This window comes from Suncus etruscus, chromosome 1 (assembly GCF_024139225.1).
Source record: "Suncus etruscus isolate mSunEtr1 chromosome 1, mSunEtr1.pri.cur, whole genome shotgun sequence".
In the NCBI taxonomy this organism is placed as follows: Eukaryota; Metazoa; Chordata; class Mammalia; order Eulipotyphla; family Soricidae; genus Suncus; species Suncus etruscus.
The window spans coordinates 115,871,770-115,891,455 of record NC_064848.1 but is presented as its reverse complement, the minus strand read 5'-3'; the positions used below and the strand labels follow the sequence as shown (position 1 = coordinate 115,891,455).

Here is a 19,686-nt window from a genome sequence, read left to right as displayed (position 1 = left end):
AGCCAGACTCTGGAAACAACCAAGATGCCCTTCAACAGAAGAGTGGCTAAAGAAACTGTGGAACAAATACACAATGGAATACTATGCAGCCGCCAGGAGAGATGAAGTCATGAAATTTCCTATACATGGATGTACATGGAATCTATTATGCTGAGTGAAGTAAGTCAGAGGGAGAGAGAAAGACGCAGAATGGTTTCACTCGGGGCCGGGCGGTGGCGCTGGAGGTAAGGTACCTGCCTTGCCTGCGCTAGCCTAGGACGGACTGCGGTTCGATCCCCCGGCGTCCCATATGGTCCCCCAAGAAGCCAGGAGCAACTTCTGAGCGCATAGCCAGGAGTAACCCCTGAGCGTCACAGGGTGTGGCCCCAAAACAAAAACAAAAACAAAAACAAAAAAGAATGGTTTCACTCATCTATGGGTTTTAAGAAAAATGAAAGACATTTTTAACAGTATCTCAGAGACAAGAGAGATGAGGGCTGGTAGGTGCAGCTCATGACATGAAGCTCACCACATAGAGTGATGAGTGCAGTTAGAGAAATAACTACACTGAAAACTATCATAACAATGTGAATGAATGAGGAAAGTAGAAAGCCTGTCTTGAGTACAGGTGTGGGTGGGGTGGGGAGGAGTGAGATCTGGGCAATTGGTGGTGGGAATCTTGCACTGGTGAAGGGAGGTGTTCTTTGCATGACTGCAATCATACAACTACAATCATATTTGTAATCACGGTGTTTAAATAAAGATAATTAAAAAATAGAAAGAGAGGAGGGAGGAGAAAGAGAAAAAAGAAAGAAGGAAGAAGGAAGGGAGGAAGGAAAAGGAAAGGAGAAAGAAAAGGAAAAGAAGGAAGAATAGGTTAGGACAAAGTGAAAAAGAAATGATAAAAATCTGCAAGGAAAAACAGAAAAATGGCAAATAAAAATTTTTTTCATATAAAATGATCTACAAATACAGTTAGTGACCAACATCACTAGCAATCAGGATAAGGCTAATCTATGTACAGGGAGACCCCATCTAACAACCATGCTCTTAGCAAAGGTATTGAAATCTGCAAATATTAAGCTTGAATGTGGAGAACCAAGGTCTCACAGACCAAAATGTTGTAATAACTTTTCAGAGCAAATCCAGGGCATGAGACTCATCTAAAGCTTTCCATTCTCTACAACAAGCCTCCAACACTTGGTATATATAAAACAGCAGCAATTCTCAAACTTTTCTGGTGGGGAGAGGGGCAAGCCAGGATGCTCTTAGGGGTTGTTACTGACTTTGTGCTCAGGGATCAGATTACTCCTGGCAACGTTTGGGGGATAATATGCAGTGCTGGGAAGAGAACCTGGGTCAGCCATGTCAAGTCAAGTGCTTTAATGCCTATACTACCTCTACAGTTCCCTCACATTTTTCTATCTTAAAGCTACCTTTTTTAAAATAATATCTTTATTTAAACACCATGATTACAAACATGACTGTAGTTGGGCTTCAGTCACTAAAAGAACACCCGCCCTTCACCAGCGCAACATTCCCACCACCAATGCCTCCATCTTCCTCCTCCCACACCCCCTGCATGTTGGGGGGGTTGTTTTGGTACCACACCCAGGATTACTATATTGGTTCAGCATGTTGGGTTGCTTCAGACAGTTATGCAGGGACTATGTGGTGCAGAGGTTTGTTTGGTCCTGCATATATATACTATTATTCATTGCAGCACTTAGTATAATAGCTAAGACATGGAATTAACCTAGGTATTCAATTATAGATTAGTCGCAGGGGTCTCAAACTCGTGGCCCACGGGCCGTTTGCAGCCCTCCATACAACATTTTGTGGCCCTGCCCTAGAGGAAACTTTTGTTTTGTTTTGTTTAAGTTGTTTGGATCACAGCCCCCAATATTCAAGGCTTACTACTGACTTTGCACTCAAGGATCACCCCGACTTTGCCTCCTGTGGCCCATAGGCAAATTGAGTTTGAGACCCCTGGATTAGTGGATCATGAAGATGTACCACATATATTCATATATATACCATATATACACAATGGAATAATACACAGCTATGAGGAATGATGAAATCAAGCAATTCACAGTAAAATGGATGAACTGGAAGATATCATGTTAAATGAAGTATAAACCAGAAGGATAGTCTTACCAATGTGTGATAGACAGAAGATCTGGTCATGGTAATGCAATGTTTAGAAGGGCAGGGCATGCCTAGATCAATCACCTCTGATCCCAGAGTATAGGAAGAGCAGAGAAAGAAAAAAAAATTAAGGGGGAAGAAGAGAGAGATGGGAAGCAATGGGGAAAGGGATCTGAGGACATCAGTTGTATAAAGGAGTAGTCTAGCTAAATATCAAAAACTACCATCAACAGCACTGAAAATGTGAAACGCAAACTTGAACAACCAAAAAATTTAAATGTGCTTGTCAATGTGGCAGACTGAGCTTGATGGTGGGTGGAAAGGAACCTGGGAACCCTGGTAGAGGGAAGTTGACACTGGTGGTGGAATTGATGCTGTGAATATCTAAAATCAAACTGTGAATAACTTTGTAAATCATGGTACTTTAATATTTTTTTTAAAATAACTAAATTTTTCTAATAAAGAAAAATGCATAATTTATGTCACACAATTAATGTTTCTATATAGGTATATACTATGAAAAGACCACTACAACCCAGCTGAGTAAATACTCATCATTTATATATAGTATGACCATGACTTATCTTCTAAGCAATTTTCAAATATATAATAAAGAACTGTTGACCATCATCACCAGCTATGTATGTATGTGGCAGGCTGTGCCCAAACCCAGCCATCTCCCATAATTGAAATATTGTACCTTACTCTTCTTTTTTTGTTTTTGTTTTTGGGTCACACCCAGCGACACTCAGGGGTTACTCCTGACTCTGCGCTCAGAAATTGCTCCTGGCAGACATGGGGGACAATATGAGAAGCAGGGATTTGAACCACTATCATCCTAGATTGGCTGCTTGTAAGGCAAATGCCCTACTGCTGAGCTATTTCTCCAGTCCCCTACTCTTCTAATGATAAATATATACCTCAAATGTTTTTCATAAGCTATAGTTTTTAGGGGGAGTGATATAATCTCCAGTACTGAGAACTGGAACTGGAGCTCCCACCTGTATGCTAAGCTGTGCTCCATCCCTTTGAGCCTTTCATAAATCTTCATAAATGCAGGTTTTGTGGGCCCGGAGAGATAGCACAGTGGTGTTTGCCTTGCAAGCAGCCGATCCAGGACCTAAGGTGGTTTGGTTCGAATCCCGGTGTCCCATATGGTCCCCTGTGCCTGCCAGGAGCTAGTTCTGAGCAGACAGCCAGGAGTAACCCCTGAGCACCGCCGGGTGTGGCCCAAAAACCAAAAACCAAAAACAAACAAACAAAAAATGCAGGTTTTGTTAAAATTCAAATACTGAATACCTTTTGTATACTTTGTAAGGAAATTGCTTTAAGGAATTACTATTTTTAGTAATAAAATACCTTAAAGATCTACTACTGTTTAGTTGACAAACAGTTACTAATGACAGTCAGGTAAGAAATCAAAGATGGATGACAGGGGGACGGAGAGATAGCACAGCAGCGTTTGCCTTGCAAGCAGCCGATCCAGGACCTAAGGTGGTTAGTTCGATTCCCGGCGTCCCATATGGTTCCCCTGTGCCTGCCAGGAGCTATTTCTGAGCAGATAGCCAGGAGTAACCTCTGAATGCCGCTGGGTGTGGCCCCAAAACCAAAAAAAAAAAAAAAAAAGAAAAAAGAAAAAGACAATAACAAAGATGGATGACAGCCTGTGACAAAAAGTCCATGTAAAAAATAAAGACACCCTAAAGGGTTGTCCTCTTTCCTCCCCAAATCTATGATTATATTAGCAATTTGCACTGAATCACAGAACCATGGGTTTATGGGTTTTAGAAACAAACCACAAAGTAAAGGAAAACTTGGGAGGTACAAATTTGTCCCACCACAGGCTTTCATAAATATTATGACAAGAGAAAATTATAACAAGCTGTAAATTTAATGCAACAAGGTTCCCTAATTAATTTATATTTCAGGCACATATTCATGTTTTTACCCTAAGCATCTGTCTCATTTCAATAAAGTACCTATTTCCCATGCTCTTTGCCATCTCTTTCCTAAGATATGATAAAATGACTTTTTGAAGCTTAAATAAAACCATAAACTTAGAAGGATCTGCACACATAGATTTATTCTACCAGTTATACACTTACAGGCAGGAGGGTGTTTAGGAAAAATAAAAAAGCACAACTTTGTTCCATTGCCTTTACAGCTTTCTTAATAGAGTTGTAGCACTTAACTGACATTTCAAATCAAATTAAAGGAGAGCTGAGTCTTAAAGTAGCATAGGTTTTAAGTTGAAACATTTGGCTAAGAAATTTAGGCTTTATTTTTATATTTTTCATTAATAACTTTTAAAAATACTATTGCTATACTACCTTAAAAACAATATCCAATTTCTGACATTTCCAGTCAAATTCAATTTTAAAATCTGCCATTTTCTCACTGATCTACATTACTTGTCTTTTTCTCTTTTTTTCTTTTTATTTTTTTCTGTATATTTTTCCTTTGTCTCTCTTTTTCTTATCAAGCCCATTAACTTAAAAAAAAAACCTCTGAAGTCAGTACTACCATTATTCTCACTTTACTGATGGGCAAATTGAGACAACTGGTAAAGCAATTTGTGCAGCATTGCAAAAGTTATGTCAGAGCAGGATTTAAAGCACACTTCAGAAAAGGTATATATACTTGTTCATGTTTGTTTTTGCCTTCTGGAAGAGCTGAGGATTGAACTCAGAAGGGACATGAGTGAAAAAAATTTTTTCCTCTGTATGTTGGTTGTTTCAAGGACCGGAGAGATAGTCCAATGCAATAACAGAAGTATATACTTTGTTTGTAACAGAACCAAGTCTAATCGCTGGAACTTGCATGCCTCCCACCTGCCAGGGGTGGCCCCTGAGCACTAAGCTAAAGTATCCACTGAATACTACCAGGTGTGACTACACCCAGAAAAAGTTGTACTGTTTCAGATGTCTCATGTCACTATTAAATTCGTATTTAATACTTCATGAGCTGGAGGAAGTGGCTCCAGGAGCCACATTCATCAAATTAGAGGAGGAAAACCGTCAAAGGTGTCCAAGGGGATGATAGTAACAGCAGCAGAAGAGAACAGCTTTGATTAAGAGCAAAGTCATTTGGAGGATCTGGAAAATATGTAGGAGCAAACGCTGATAAGGGGTAGACATGTCACAGCTGAAAAACAAGAAAGGGAAGGTCTGTGATGAAACCAGAGAACACTGGGGGTTAAAGAGGTTTGATGAGTGGGTAGAATTCATGCAACAAAGGGAAAGGCAAGCAATGTGGTGTCACAATGAAGAGATCAGCCTAAGGAATCGAAGGACAAAACAGGGCTAGAGTGACAGTACATCAGATGAGGCCTTACCTTAAATGTGGCGCTATGGGTTCAATTTCCAGCTATTTATATATAACTCCAGCACCACAAGGAGTGATCCCTGAGCACAGAGCCAAGAGCAAATGCTGAGCACAAACAGATGTGCCCCCCACCCCAAAAATATTTAAAAAAAACAAAAACAAAACAAAAAAAAAAAAACAAAGCAACCGGGGTCGGGGTGGTGGTGCTAGAGGTAAAGTGTCTGCCTTGCCAGCGCTAGCCTAGGACAGACCGAGGTTCAATCCCCCGGCGTCCCATATGGTCCCCCAAGCCAGGAGTGACTTCTGAGTGCATAGCCAGGAGTAACCCCTGAGCGTCACCGGGTGTGGCCCAAAAACCAAACCAAACCAAAACAAAACAAAACAAAAAAACAAAGCAACCCTAACAAGAAAAAAAAGTAGTCCTAATTTGACCCAACAGACAAGCACAAAGATTTTATACACAAAGCAGCAACATGGCAAGTTTAGGTGGGATCAGACAGTCCCCCAGTTAAAGAAACCCTCAAGCCCAAGACAAGCCTCTTGTCTGTTCTCTGCACTTTGTAGAGGACTCAAATGTCAAGTCCAAATAAAACCAGGATTCAATGTTTAATGTATTAAGTGAAAGCTCATAAAACTAAAGAATTGGGTTAACCCTTTATATTTTGGGGGAGGCCCCCATCCCTTTCCTCCCCTAACCCTTTATATTTAATGAAAAATTTCTAAGTTTATTCATGTAAAGGATTATTGGGTAACTTTAATATCTGTCCATTTAAAAAGAAACCTTATGGCTATCTGCTGTTAGTAGACATCTAGTTTTTAACTGAATTTAATTAAAAAAATTAGCTGGGAAAGGTTTGAGGGCAAGCATGCACATGGCACCCACCTCTAGCAAGTCGAACTGAGGGTCATTATTTTTTGCTGGAGGGCCATTCACCCTGTCATACTTAGACCAACAATGCCAACCAGGCATCTTACAAAGATTTTTATTGGTGTCAGGTTATCTGAAACAGAAGCTAACTTCTGAAAAAGACTGGAATTTGGCAAAAAGATGTGGAAAGGGGATTGGATATTCAGGCGCAAGATAATTATAAAAGTATTTAGCTACATCAATTTAGAAACATGTTGTATGCCTCCATATATTAGGCCTTAACCTTAACTATTTATCCAAACTGACATTTTTTCCCAGTCTTCTTCCATTTAAAATATATTGTGTACCCATTTTACATATGTGCCATAGTTTCTTTATCCAGTTCTCTGTTCTTGAGCACTTGGGTAATTTCTAGATTTTGGCTGACTTGCTCATTTTTAAGAAAATGCTTATGATCAACTATGATTCTTTTTATAACATCCCCTAAGTTGGTATTATGAATACAAGTAGTGCAATCTACCTAAGCTGAAGTCCAAAATGCAGACAAGAATGAAGGTTTAAATGAAAGAACATTGGGGCAAAGGGGAGATTGGATCTATTCCAGGCACTGTACCCTGCCCACCAGCACCACTTGGGGTAGCTGTGACTCATTCATTGGTGAGTCACTTTCAAATATGAACCCCAATCACATCATACCACCTATCAAGCACTGCTATGAGTGAGCCCTAGTTAAAAAGAAAAAGTAAAGCACATTGATCTTACACTTTAGGACATACTTTTTTTATAAGATAGGATTTTTTTTTTTTGGTTTTGGGGTTACTCCCAGCTGCACTCAGGGGCTACTCCTGGCTCTACACTCAGAAATTACTCTGGCAGGCCTGGGGGACCTTTTGAGATGCCAGGATTCGGACCACCGTTCTTCTGCAAGCAAGGCAAACACTCTACCTCCATGCTATCTTTCAGGCCCCAGGATTTCATTTTTTATTTTGACACACTTGTCAAAAAATTATCTATTGAACATCTTTTTTGCCTCCCCCATTGAACGTCTTTTAAAAAACACACAATTAGAAAAAATCAGGAAAAGTAAATCAGGAAAGCAAAGTTGATCATAGGTACCTTATACATTGAGAGTATAATTAAGTGTATTGTTAGTAGTCTTCAAAGTGGCTCAATAAACTCTAAGATAATTTGCAAGTCAACACTTTGTTTTAGCAGTAGAGGATATTTTTAACTTGTTACTTTTGCTTTCATAATTTATCTTTCAGGATGCTTCACTGGTCCATAGTAAATTAATATATTGGTATTACATGTGTAAAATATTTAAAGACCTACTGGGAGTACATAACCAAGTATTTTTTTTTTACTAGTGACAGTACATAATTAAAAGTTTTCAGTATTAAACAGTCCAATATACTTTTCTAAATTAGCATTTTATTTCTATGTGTAAACTTAGTGCTAAGATAAAATAGAAAACTAATTGTTTGGGTTTTTTGGAAAGAAGGGGTCAGGGATTACTGGGCAAAGCAAGTCAAGCAAATGTCTTAATCTCTGTATCATTTCTCCCAAATAAGAAAACAAACTGGGGCCAGTGCAACACCACAGCAGGTAAGATGTTTTTGCCTTGCATGCGGATAACCCTAGTTGGATCCCCGGCATCCCATAAGGTTCTCTAGCAGTAACAGGAGTAATTCCTGAGTGCAGAGTTAGTAGTAACCCCTAAACATTGCTGGGTTTGCTCCAAAAGAAAGAAACAAACAACACAGCAAAAAGTTTTTTTTTTAAAAAAAAATGAGAGAGAGTAAAAACCATAAAGGAACAAATAAATTTTGGGCTGGACTACAGATTTTTGGAATAAAAGCAGTTTGTTTTTCTTATATTTCTTTTCAACCATATCAATGCTGTAAGTTCTTAAAAATGAAGTAAACACACCAAGGATAAACATAAAAACTCTGAATTCAAACTGTCAGTTTTAAAATCTTATTCCATCACTCTGGAAAAGGATATAAGCCACCTTGTTCAGTATCTAGCACATAAGCAACTCAAAATGTTAACAAAGATCGTTAAGTAGAAAGAATATCGTTTGTGAATATTATTTTTCTATAATATATGAAATAAAACAGCTGGTTCATGTTTTAATATAGCATACCCTTTAGAAAAAGATGCTTTTGGGGGCTAAGTGAAAATGTATTTAGCCAAATAGAAGCTTTTCCCCTTCTTTTTTTAATCCAAAAATTCCCCTCAAGATCGCTCCCACAAGCTATTTTGTCTTGGAAATGTTAATGTAAATTAAACAAAATCTGTCCCTAGCCAAACTAGAGTAACAACTACATACAGTATATCTTCGTAGCTTCACTTTTATGTGAAACATGTATTTATATTTTGACTTTTTGTTTTTTTAAAATACAAAACCATTTTAAAAATCATCAACTGGAATGATTTTTTTTTTCAGTTTCCAAACATATTAAGCTACACATGGTAATCTATTGCTGTAACATTTATAAATGTTGCACCAACTGTTTATACTTCTGATTTTTTTAGATTGTTTTGTTTTCATGTAAGCCATGACCTGAAAATTTTAGCTCAAATTCTTTCCACAAAATAATTACATAATGGAATAGTGTGAGTCATTATGCATTTCCGAAACACAAAACTCATTCCCATAAAATAAAGATAATGATCAGCATTACAGTGAGATTTTTAGACCAATTTTTCTGACTAGCCCAACCCCGACCACATGGAATAAGTGGGTACGATGAAGAGCAGAGTGAAAGACAGGATGCTAACAACCCATCCAACTCAGGAAAATCACATCTCCTTTGAAGCAATTGATAGAAAAATAAAGTCTAGAAATCAGGCATAAAAAATACATCAACTGAATCCACAGAGGAAATGAAGAACTGAAACTTATTGTTTGCAGATGACATGATACTGCATCTAGAAAATCCTAAAGACTACACAAAAAAGCTTCTAGAAACAATAGACTTCTATATAAAGTGGCAGGCTCCAAAGTAAAAATACAAAAATCTGTGGTTTTTTATACACAAATATTGAAAAATAAGAAAAAGATATATTTTTAAAATTCTCATTCACAACTTGGCCTCAGAAAAACAAGTACCTCTGAATCAACTTAAAGAGGTGAAAGAACTATATAAAGAAAACTACAAAATTCTGCTTCAAGAAATCAGAGGGAAAAAAGGAAGTGGAAAAATATAACTTGCTCATGGATTGGGAGGTTTAACATAATTAAAATATCAATACTTTCCAAAGCATTGTACAGATTTAATGCAATCCCTATAAAAATTCCCATTACATTTTTCAAAGGAGTGGGTCTGATGCTCCTGAAATTCATATGGAGAAATAAACATCCACAAATAGCTAAAGCAATCCTTGGGGGAAAAAATCACTTTTCCTAATTTTAAACTGTACTATAAAGAAGTAGTCATTAAAATGGCATTGTACTGGAATAAAAACAGACCTTCTGATGAATGGAATATATTTGAACATCCAGAGATGAACCCACAGGTTTATGAACAATTAATTTTTGATAAAGGAGCAAAAAATATAAAATAGAGCAAAGAAAGCCTCTTTAAAAAAGGTGCTGGGAAAACTGGTCAACTATATGCAATACAAAAACACAGACATCTCCTTATGACCGACCATTCACAAAGGTCAAATCATAATGGATTAAATACCTTGGATATCAGACCTTAAACAATAAGGTACATAGAGAGAAAACATAGGAAGAACACTCTGAGCCATCTTCAAGGATGAAGCACCACTGGTCAAGCAGGTGGAAACTATGATAAACAAATGGGACTACATTAAACTGAGAAGCTTCTGCATTTAAAGGAAATGGTGACTAGGACACAAAGGGTCTAATATCTAAGATATACAAGGTACTAACTGAACTTTACAAGAAAAAAAATCTAACCCTATCAAAAAATGGAGAGAAGAAATGAACATTTCCTCAAAGAAGAAATACAGGTGGCCAAAAGGCACATGAAAAAATGCTCCATATCACTAATCATCTGAGAGATGAAAATCAAAACAACAATAAGATACTATCTCACACCACAGAAACAAATACACACACACACACACACACACACACACACACACAATAAGAACAACCAGTACTTATTGTATACATTCTAGACATGGATATGGGAGAAAAACAGGACTCTCATTCATTACTTGTGGGAATGCAAACTGGTCAAGCCCTTTTGAAAATAAATATGGACATTCCTCAAAAAGCTAGAAATTTAGCTTCCATTTGATCCAGCAATACCACTCTTAGGGATATATTGCAGGAACACAAAAACACAATATAAAAATGACCTCTGCACTCCTATGTTCATCACAGCACTATTTACAATAGTCAGAATCTGGAAACAACCCAGGTACCTGACTACAGATGAGTGGCTAAAGAAACTGGTACATCTATACAATGGAATACTATGCAGTCATTAGAAAAATGAAATGATCAAATTTGCTTACACATGGATGGACATGGAGATTACCATGCTAAGTGAAATGAGTCAGATGGAAAAGAACAGACATAGAATAGTCTCACTCATTTGTGGGATATAAGAAAAACAAGAGATAGTATGGTAATAATATCCAAAGATAATAGAATAAGGGTCAGGAGATTTCAGCCAGGGTAGGAAGCTTGCCACAAAAATCAGTGAGTACAGGTAAAGTAGAAAAGGGTCTACTATGACAATGACAGATGGAACTGATCACTCTGGGTAAGAACTTGGTACTGAAAGGGGAGAGAGTGACATGCAAGGCACTCCTCCATTAACATAGTGCAAACCACAGTGTCAAAAACGGAAATCGAGAGAGAAAGTTAGAGAAAGATGGAAATTTCCTGTCTTAGAGACAGGAGGTGGTGAGTGAGGAATAGAGAGAGATAGGTACTGGGAGGGGTGCACTGGTGAAGTGTGGTGTACATTCTATGAATGAAACCCAATAGTGAACAATTTTGTAATCATGGTGTTTAAATAGAGCAATTGGTAAAAAAAAAAAAAAAAAAAAAAAAAAAAAAAAAAAAAGAGGTCTAGGGGCTTGGAGTAAAAGCATAGGGGTATGGTGTTTGCCTTGCATGCAGCAGAACCAAGTTTGATACCTGGCATCCCATATGGTCTCCCAAGCCTGCCAGAACTAATTTCTGAGCAAAGAGCCAGGAGTAAATAACCCCTGAGCGCCATCAAGTGTGACCCCCAAATCAAATAAATAAATAAATAAATAAATAAATAAAGTATAATAGAAAGTCTAAAGTCTAATAGAATCTTTTGTAATGAAAAAAAAAAAAGAGGAGACAAAACAGGCAATGCTGAATGAGTGTGCATCAAAGTACTTCTGATTTTCCAGTTTTAAGCCTTATCTATCTTTTCAATGGAAACCAAGAGGAAAAATTATACCATGCATGTTAATACAATCAACATAAAAATGTAAGTGGTAATTCTACAAACAAGACCAAAACCAACCCAATTTGAGTAAGAAATTTTACTGGCTCTTAGCTGGTCCATCTATTAAGCAAAATAGGTTAGGTATATATATCCTAAGGAAAGAATTATTTCTCAAGAAGCCTAGTGAGAGTGAACTTTCTTTTTGAAAAAAAAAATAAGGCAAAAATTGGTTCTCAGTAAATATTTCTGCAGCAAGTGAGAGAACACAGCCTCTTTCCAACTTATACATATTCTTTCTCCCAGTAAATTGCCCCAGGTTTCAGCCCCTTTTTGCTATTGACTCCACTTGCTTCTAAAGTAGATCCTATAGTCACTTAATTTCCCTCACTACCAAACACAAGCTCCACCATACCACTGTGGCTTTTGTTAATCAACTGTCTTAGTGGAGCACAAATAAGCTCCTTATTAATGAGCTGAAAGTCTCTTATTAGTATTTACAGAGCTGGAGCTAAAACAAAAACCATTATTGGCTTTGGGCACAGTTCTGAATGAAACCTGGGCAGTAGGAAATTTACTGGAATCTAGAGTATGAGATGTGCAACAATAAGTAGTCATTAAATATTTACTCTTGTCCCACCCAGACACCACTCATCACCTTCTGTGCTATGCAAATAAAAAGCTTAGTCTAACATTAAAAAAATCGCCCAAAATTTTGATTTCAAGAAGCAAAAGAAAAGTATCCAGTGTTTCCATTTTTGTACAGGTGTTTACACTTTATACTCCCACAAGTGCCAACTGACTTTATTCCTCTCTCCTCTTCCTTTTCCCCTCCCTCCCTCCTTCACCCAAGATAGTCACACCCTTTCTCCATTTACCTAGCAGTGTTCTTTCGATTTCCCAAAGTCTAAAGTGACATATGAAGAAGGAAAAGAACACTATTTTAAGTCCTTTCACTCCTCAATCTCAATCCTTAAAGCAATTCATTTCAAACAATCGTTAAAGTGATTGTCCTTAATCACTCTTTTCGAAGATCACAATTCTAAACCAGAACTCAAAATATTTTGAATCTTCTCGAGTAATATTTTATGCTCGTAACTAAAATATTGGTTTTGATATTTTAGTCATTGCCATGAATGATTTAATCCATTTCAGAAAGATTTAAAACTACCATGTCTATTTCTAGTGGCCAAAGTCTCATTAGTTACAAAATCCTGAATCAGCTACAGATGATGATTTAAAAGTATGTGGGTTTTACTACTATGCGATACAATTTCACAGGTGAACTGCCATGTAAGCTCATTTCCTATTTCACCTCTCCTGAAAGTGCAAACACTAATTTCTACAAAATGCAATGAAATTGCAATTCTTCAAGAAAGTTTACACTCCTGTAAGATTTCATGTTAATGAGATCATTTAGCACATAATGAGTGCTTCTGTGTGTGCTATTCTAAGCCCTAAAAATATTAATTTGTTTATCTTTCTAATAACCTGAAGTAGCTACAATTAGTATGTATTGTTATGTCTTGCCCTTGTCAGTGCTTTATCCATAAGATTAAAAGGCCTGATTTAGTTAACTAAAAAAACCTTGATTCTCATCAGAAATTTTTTTTAAGATATCCAATTTTCAATTATTTTCAAAAGATATCTACAACCACTAAAACTAATTTATTTACTGATCTACTGACAGCTACATGCAATAGGAGACTGCCTTAACAATTGGCTTCTTTGTCTGATAATAACCTCTAGTAGCCATAGAGATAGAAAGTTCTTAAACAGGGCACAGAAAAGTGAACCTAGTCAGCTTAGAGCAAACATTTTTTTTTTTTTTTTTTGGTTTTTGGGCCACACCCGGTAATGCTCAGGGGTTACTCCTGGCTATGTGCTCAGAAGTTGCTCCTGGCTTGGGGGACCATATGGGACACCGGGGGATCGAACCGCGGTCCGTCCAAGGCTAGCGCAGGCAAGGCAGGTACCTTACCTTTAGCGCCACCGCCCGGCCCCAGAGCAAACATTTTTAAAGCTATGATTACACTCCATAATTTCCTGTTATCAGTTAGGCCATGAACTCAATAGGTAAACATTTTTTTTTAAAAAACTCCTGAATTAAGAGTTATGAATTAAGAACATAATAAAGAACTCCTCTACACACACACCATCAGATTCTTGGGAAATCAATCTACTGCCATTATCACTTTTGCCATTTCATTTTAGGAAGGACCACAGAAACCATTTCAGGCAGATGAATTTCTGGTTTTTCCTTAAATTACTGAGAAGCTTAGGTCTTCTAATTCTGTCTAGCAAATGAAGAATAGTTGCTTAAAATTCTTTAAGAAAACATCTTCAAGCCCACTAATATTCTCAATTCTCTTGAAATAATTTCAAGATAAAAATAACTTTGTTCACTTAATCTCTTAGTACCATGAGTTCTAATTTTCCAATATTTTGCATAATTTTAGGGACTCTTCTAAAAACTTGAAACTGTAAACTAAAAATAAAGATACATAGGTTTCTAAAAATATTTGACAGAGGTCAATTAAGATGATTAAATCATTGTTTTCATATGATAAATGTCTATTTATAAAGTTTTGACATGGTTGTCTACAAGACAGGGTTTTGTACTTTTTGTCTTGAGTATTCACATTGAACTCCAGATTTTTGTCTTCCACAACTTAGAAATCCAATAGTCTTCAATAGTTTATATTTACTTTATTTCAAGATATATTATTATGTTTCATGTACTCATGTGTAATTTATGTCTTTTCTGTTCACATATAAATTTATCAGGGTAACTTTGGATTTCATTTGCCTAATATTTTAATTCCTGCAATTTCACTGAGGAACTTACTGAGCAATATACCAGATACCACTCTATTAAAATACCAGATACAATTCCAACTTGGTACTAATCCAACTCTTAGTCCTACTGTAAACCCTTCTAGTAAATTAGAAGCCTCAGAATACTATCCTATCAGAGATGATAAGTAAAATGTCATTTGCTTTTCAAAGGATGGGATAGGAGGCAGAGTCTCCAGGAAAGCTTCTTTTAGAGCCTTAAGAGTTCCAGAGAAAAGGAACACCATATGTCATCATCAATGATGACTTTCCTGAGAAGTAACCATTTAATCAAAAGTGATAGCAAACTAAGTAAAAATCAGAAGTCACATATTTGTAGGCAACTAGGCAGGAATAAGGAAATTACTCATTGAATTCAGATCTTTCAGAAAGGTATAAGTAACATCCACTTTCCCATCTGACTATTTGGCCTCCTGCCATTAATAGTCCTATACAAGATGATGGATCATTCTTTTGATTTTGCTATTATATCAACAAACATGTTAAGATCATCTCACATCCCTAAGTGAGAGTGAATGGACAACAGATACATAGTCAAGAAGTAGCCCTTTCGCCTATTCTCCTAATAAATGCCAGTTCTTGTTTACAGAGAATGGATAGAAATTGACTAATAAAATTTCATTAATGCCACTAGAAAAACCAGCACATAAAAAAGCTGATCTAGGAGCAGGCCCACAAGTACAACTTTCATTTTGTAAGAACTCCTGGCTAGGCTAAGACACCAGTGCCTACAACTTACTAGCCAGCCCTCTGTGCTAACTTGGAAAATGTGATCTCTCAGTGTCTTATAGGCAAAACCATTAAGGGGCTGAAGATTGGTTGAATTTTAAAAAGATGTGAAAGGAAAACTAAACCCACCTGGAGAGAGATCTTAGACAAGTAGAGCATAGCACTGCCATGGAGACAAGCCCACCTCTGCTCCAATCCTGTCTCTACAATGCTATTAGCTATCAAACACTGATACAGGCCAGTCTCACCTTTCTCTTGTAGCTAAAGGAGTGAATAAAAGCATTCCTGTAGTGCTCAGCACACAGTATCAATAAATAGCAGCTGGAATCTGTGCAATCGCTAAAAAAAAAAGTAGAGCCACTATCATTACTATCTGTTCCTCAATGTTTCCCAGAGTGTAGTCAGAGACAGAACAACATGATAAACTGTGTTGTTCAAATAAACGGATCTTTTCGAATAAAAGGTTCTATCTAATATCTAATATCTATAGTTTAATCTAAACTATTAAAAAAATACCAAATTTCACAATTCCTAGTCTAGCTGGTCTAGTCCCATGTCATAGTCAATTAAGATAACTTATAGTACTGGCTCTTGACTGTTGGGACAATTAGCTAAGTATATGGTGTTTTCAATTCAGACTCTATTCAGGACCCAGATATTAAATTCATAGATTCAATGCTGTTATTTTTTTCCCCACTGACACTATTTTGACTCTACGGCTCCACAAGGGGTCAGAAAACTACGAGTCAGTCACTGAATGAGTAGTGTACATCACCAATCTTCTATGGAATATGTTTAAAGGCCTATTCAAAAACTACTTTGCAGTGGAGATCAAATGCTGTTCACAAAGTCTGAGATACTGTTTGAACCATTGCAAAAAAGTCTGCTCATTCCTCAGTAAGATATTTATTTTTAAAATAGAGGCTGTGGCGGGGAATTAAGGGTAGTGTCTTCAACACAATCCATTAAAAAAAAAAGAGAGAGAACTGGTAGATAAGAACTGGTACATAAGAGAGATGGTAGAGTGGCAAGGGTGCCTGCCTTGCACACAGCCAATTCAGGTTTGGTCCCTGGCACCCCAGATGGTCCCCTGAACTCTGTCAGGAGTGACTCACATTCAAGAGTAAGCCCTGAGCTGGGTGTGGCCCCAAACAAACAAACCCTCTCCCAGAATTATTATAATTTTAAAAGTTTATATTTCCTATTTACCTAGTAGAAAGTTACACATGCATGCGTATGATGTATAATGATAGAATTATATATTTAGTTGCAGTCAAAAATTATAAAGTCCTTGGGAGTGCAGCTGGGGAATAAATAGTACAATTGGTTTACAAAAAAAGTAATTATTAAAGCTCATACTGAGTAATTTCTGCAATAAAGGTGCCTTGGAGAATAGAAAATGACATAAATGATCCCTGCTGTTTAGAAGCAATCAGCTTATTTCATCATTGTAAAAAAAGGAAATAAAAGCTATTCTGTGTACAATACACATTGTTGAAAGAAGAAAATGGAATCAGCCAGGCACTTCAAAATCATAATAAAATGTCTGATTCTTATTAATAACATTATATTGAACATACAGACGATCATTGCCAACTCTCTTAGTTTCTCATTTATCTCTTAGGTTGGAGTACTCTGTGTGTGCATGTGTGTGTGTGTGTGTGTGTGTGTGCGTGTGTGTGTGTGTGTGTGTATGTGTGTGTGTGCGTTGACAGTACTATAAAAAGTATTTGTCATCCATTATTGGTTTTTCTTCCCTGTCTGTTTCAAATGTCTAGGCTTGTATCCTTTTGTTTGGAGTAAGAGAAGTATCTGATCAGGTTCTTGAACAGAAAGTAACTAACCCTATAACTATCCTCTCTCAGGGCACAAGCAAGAGTCCAGAATTACAAATTTTAAGATAACAATCTTCCTTTCTATCTTCATTCATCTCTAAGCACCCATTCCAAGATTTTCCAGGGACTGTTTCAGACACACTAAAAATATACAAATTTTATAACATCTTTTAACTGGCTTGCAGAAAAACACCTTCATTGGATCGGATGTGAAAAAAATGTCATTCTCTGAAACCACTGTGGACACACAAACCTACATGCAGTGTCAATCAAAGCGGGCTAATGCCCACTGCGTGTGTCTCACACCATCAGAAGCAAACAGTCCTTTGCACACGCTGCAATTTTAGCTTAGACTACCATAAAGATGGGACTTAGCTTAGACATCTAAAGACAGCAGGGGGTGAGAGGACGTGAGTGTGAGTGTGTGTGTGTTAGTGAAAGTGGGTTGTAAGCAGAAGGGGTGGGACTTAGCAGCTATTTGAGAAAATCCCTTTCTCTTTCCCATTCATTCTTTCTAGCTCCAGTGTTTGGCACGGGCCTTACAATTACTCACCAGCTTTTCATTCTAAAGACAACCAACGAGCTTTTCGAACTTCCTACAGTGTCTGCGCACTCATTTTTCCTCCCAGAGTCATCAAATCCTTCAATATTTGTCTTAAATAAAAAGCAAACCCATTAGCCCCATTTCCTCATTCCAAAGACATCCCCCCCCAATACCGCGGCAAAGGGGGTGGGATAGAAGAAAGGGGACCAGTTAAGCAGAATCCTTTGTTGAGTGTCCAAAAATAACACAACGCGGTAATGGTAAATTGGAAGCGAGATGACTGTTTCCAAGAATGCCAAAGCCATTACCATCCATTCGGTTCCACCCCAGTGAGCCCAATTTCATGCTCCTTTTAGAGAAGGTGCCCATCAAGACGAGAGCTTGGAAAGCCGATGCAATCGAATATTCCTCGCCCGAGCTCTTTGGACGCCCCGTGGACAGACACGCCGAAAAGAGGGCGCCCGGGAGGCCAGCAGGGTGGCCTTGGGCACCAAGCAGCGTCCATCCCCGGGAAAGTTGTCCATCAGGGGCCCATGTCGAAGGGGCCGCCTCCTGCATGCCAGCCTCGACCGCGAGGGGCCACGGGCCAGGGCGCACCTCGGGCTCCCCAACTCCGGCTCCCAATAACGGGGCGGGGGAGAGAGGACACGCCTGGAGAGCAGAGGAGGCAGGTGGGCGGGAGAGCGGGAGAGACAGAAATGGACGCGGAGCCGGGAGGGGAGCCAGGGAGGCGGAGGGGGAGCCGAGCTCTCCCCTGGGGGTGCCCGCGCGAGGAGGGGGTGCGGGGTCCTCACCGTTGAACGCTCCCGCCTCCGCGGCGGCCGCCTCCTCCTCCTCCTCGTCGTCCTCGCCGTCCTCCGAGCCGCTGCGCACGGGCTCCTCGACGAAGTTGACCCCCTTGCTCGGGGTGCCGCCCCCGCCGGCGTCCCCCCAGGTCCTGCCCTCGTGGGCGCAGCGCGCGGCGCCCGGGCGCTCGTTCTCCCGCTGCAGGCGCGTGAAGTGCTGCAGCGCGAACTCCAGCAGGTCCGCGGGCTGGTGCCGGAGCACCTCCACCGTGAAGCCCTGCAGCAGCTCCGTCAGGCCCGCCGGGATCTCGATGCTCATCCTGCCTCCCGAGGCGCCGGGCGCCGGGGTGCCGCCCGCGCCCCCCTGCTGCCCTGCCCGCCCGCCCGCCCGCGCCGGCCTCGGGGACCCCCGCGGGGCCGACGATCGGACAGCGAGCGTGGCTCGCCCGGCGCTGACGGCGCTCCCGGCTGCAAGGCGCAAGGCGAGCGCGGCGCACTGGGCCCCGGCCCCCGCCCGCTGGCCCGGCCCGCGGCTCCCGGCGCGGTGCGGCGGCGACGGCGGTAGCAAGGCGAGCGCGGCCCCGGGAGGGCTGGCAGCGTCTCCGGCTCCGCCCGCTCCGGCAGCGCTCGCCGCTCTCCCCCGCGCGCGCCGGCCCCCGCCCCGCCCCCGCCGCTCCGGGGGGGCACCGAGCGCCCACGTGACCCCGAAACCATGGCAACCTCGCCCGCGGCCCCGCGCACTCCCGCTCCCGGGGATGCCCGGAGCCTGGCTCGCCCGCCCGCCCACCCGACCCGGGCTGGGGGACACCCCCACCGCCCCGGCCCACCCCCAGGCTCAAGCTCTCCCGGGCGTGGGAGACAAGGGGCTTCCAGATCCACCTGTCCCCCCGCTCCCGATGGCCACACGTCATGTCATTCACCGCGGGGGACCCAAGTGGAGCGGAGCTGCTGCCACGCCACGCGGTTGGCTGGCCTGAAACTTCGAGTCTCCTCCACCTCCCTCCACCTGGGTAGCGGCTTTTTTTTTCCCCCTTTTCCTCCCCGAATCTAGCTGCGTGGATTAAGTGTTTGTTGGTGATGCGCTCATTATTCAAGTCGTTACGGGTGGTCGTGGCTCTCGTCCGGACAAAGAAATAAGAGCCCCCATCTTGGGGACATCTTTTGCTTGGAGCACATTTGAAGGCAGCCCCCCCTTTTTTTTTTTGCA

General features: G+C 40.2%; 1 protein-coding gene across 1 annotated transcript in view; it reads right to left on the bottom strand.

The window, feature by feature from the left end:
- PRKAR2B (protein kinase cAMP-dependent type II regulatory subunit beta) overlaps window positions 1–18,831 on the bottom strand; it is a 128,364-nt gene extending 109,533 nt beyond the window's left edge. Inside the window, exon 1 of the mRNA XM_049783486.1 lies at window positions 18,489–18,831. Coding sequence (XP_049639443.1) covers window positions 18,489–18,798 — 310 coding nt within the window. The 5' untranslated portion in view covers window positions 18,799–18,831. The remainder of the gene's footprint in view (window positions 1–18,488) is intronic.
- Between the last annotated feature and the right edge of the window lie 855 nt (window positions 18,832–19,686).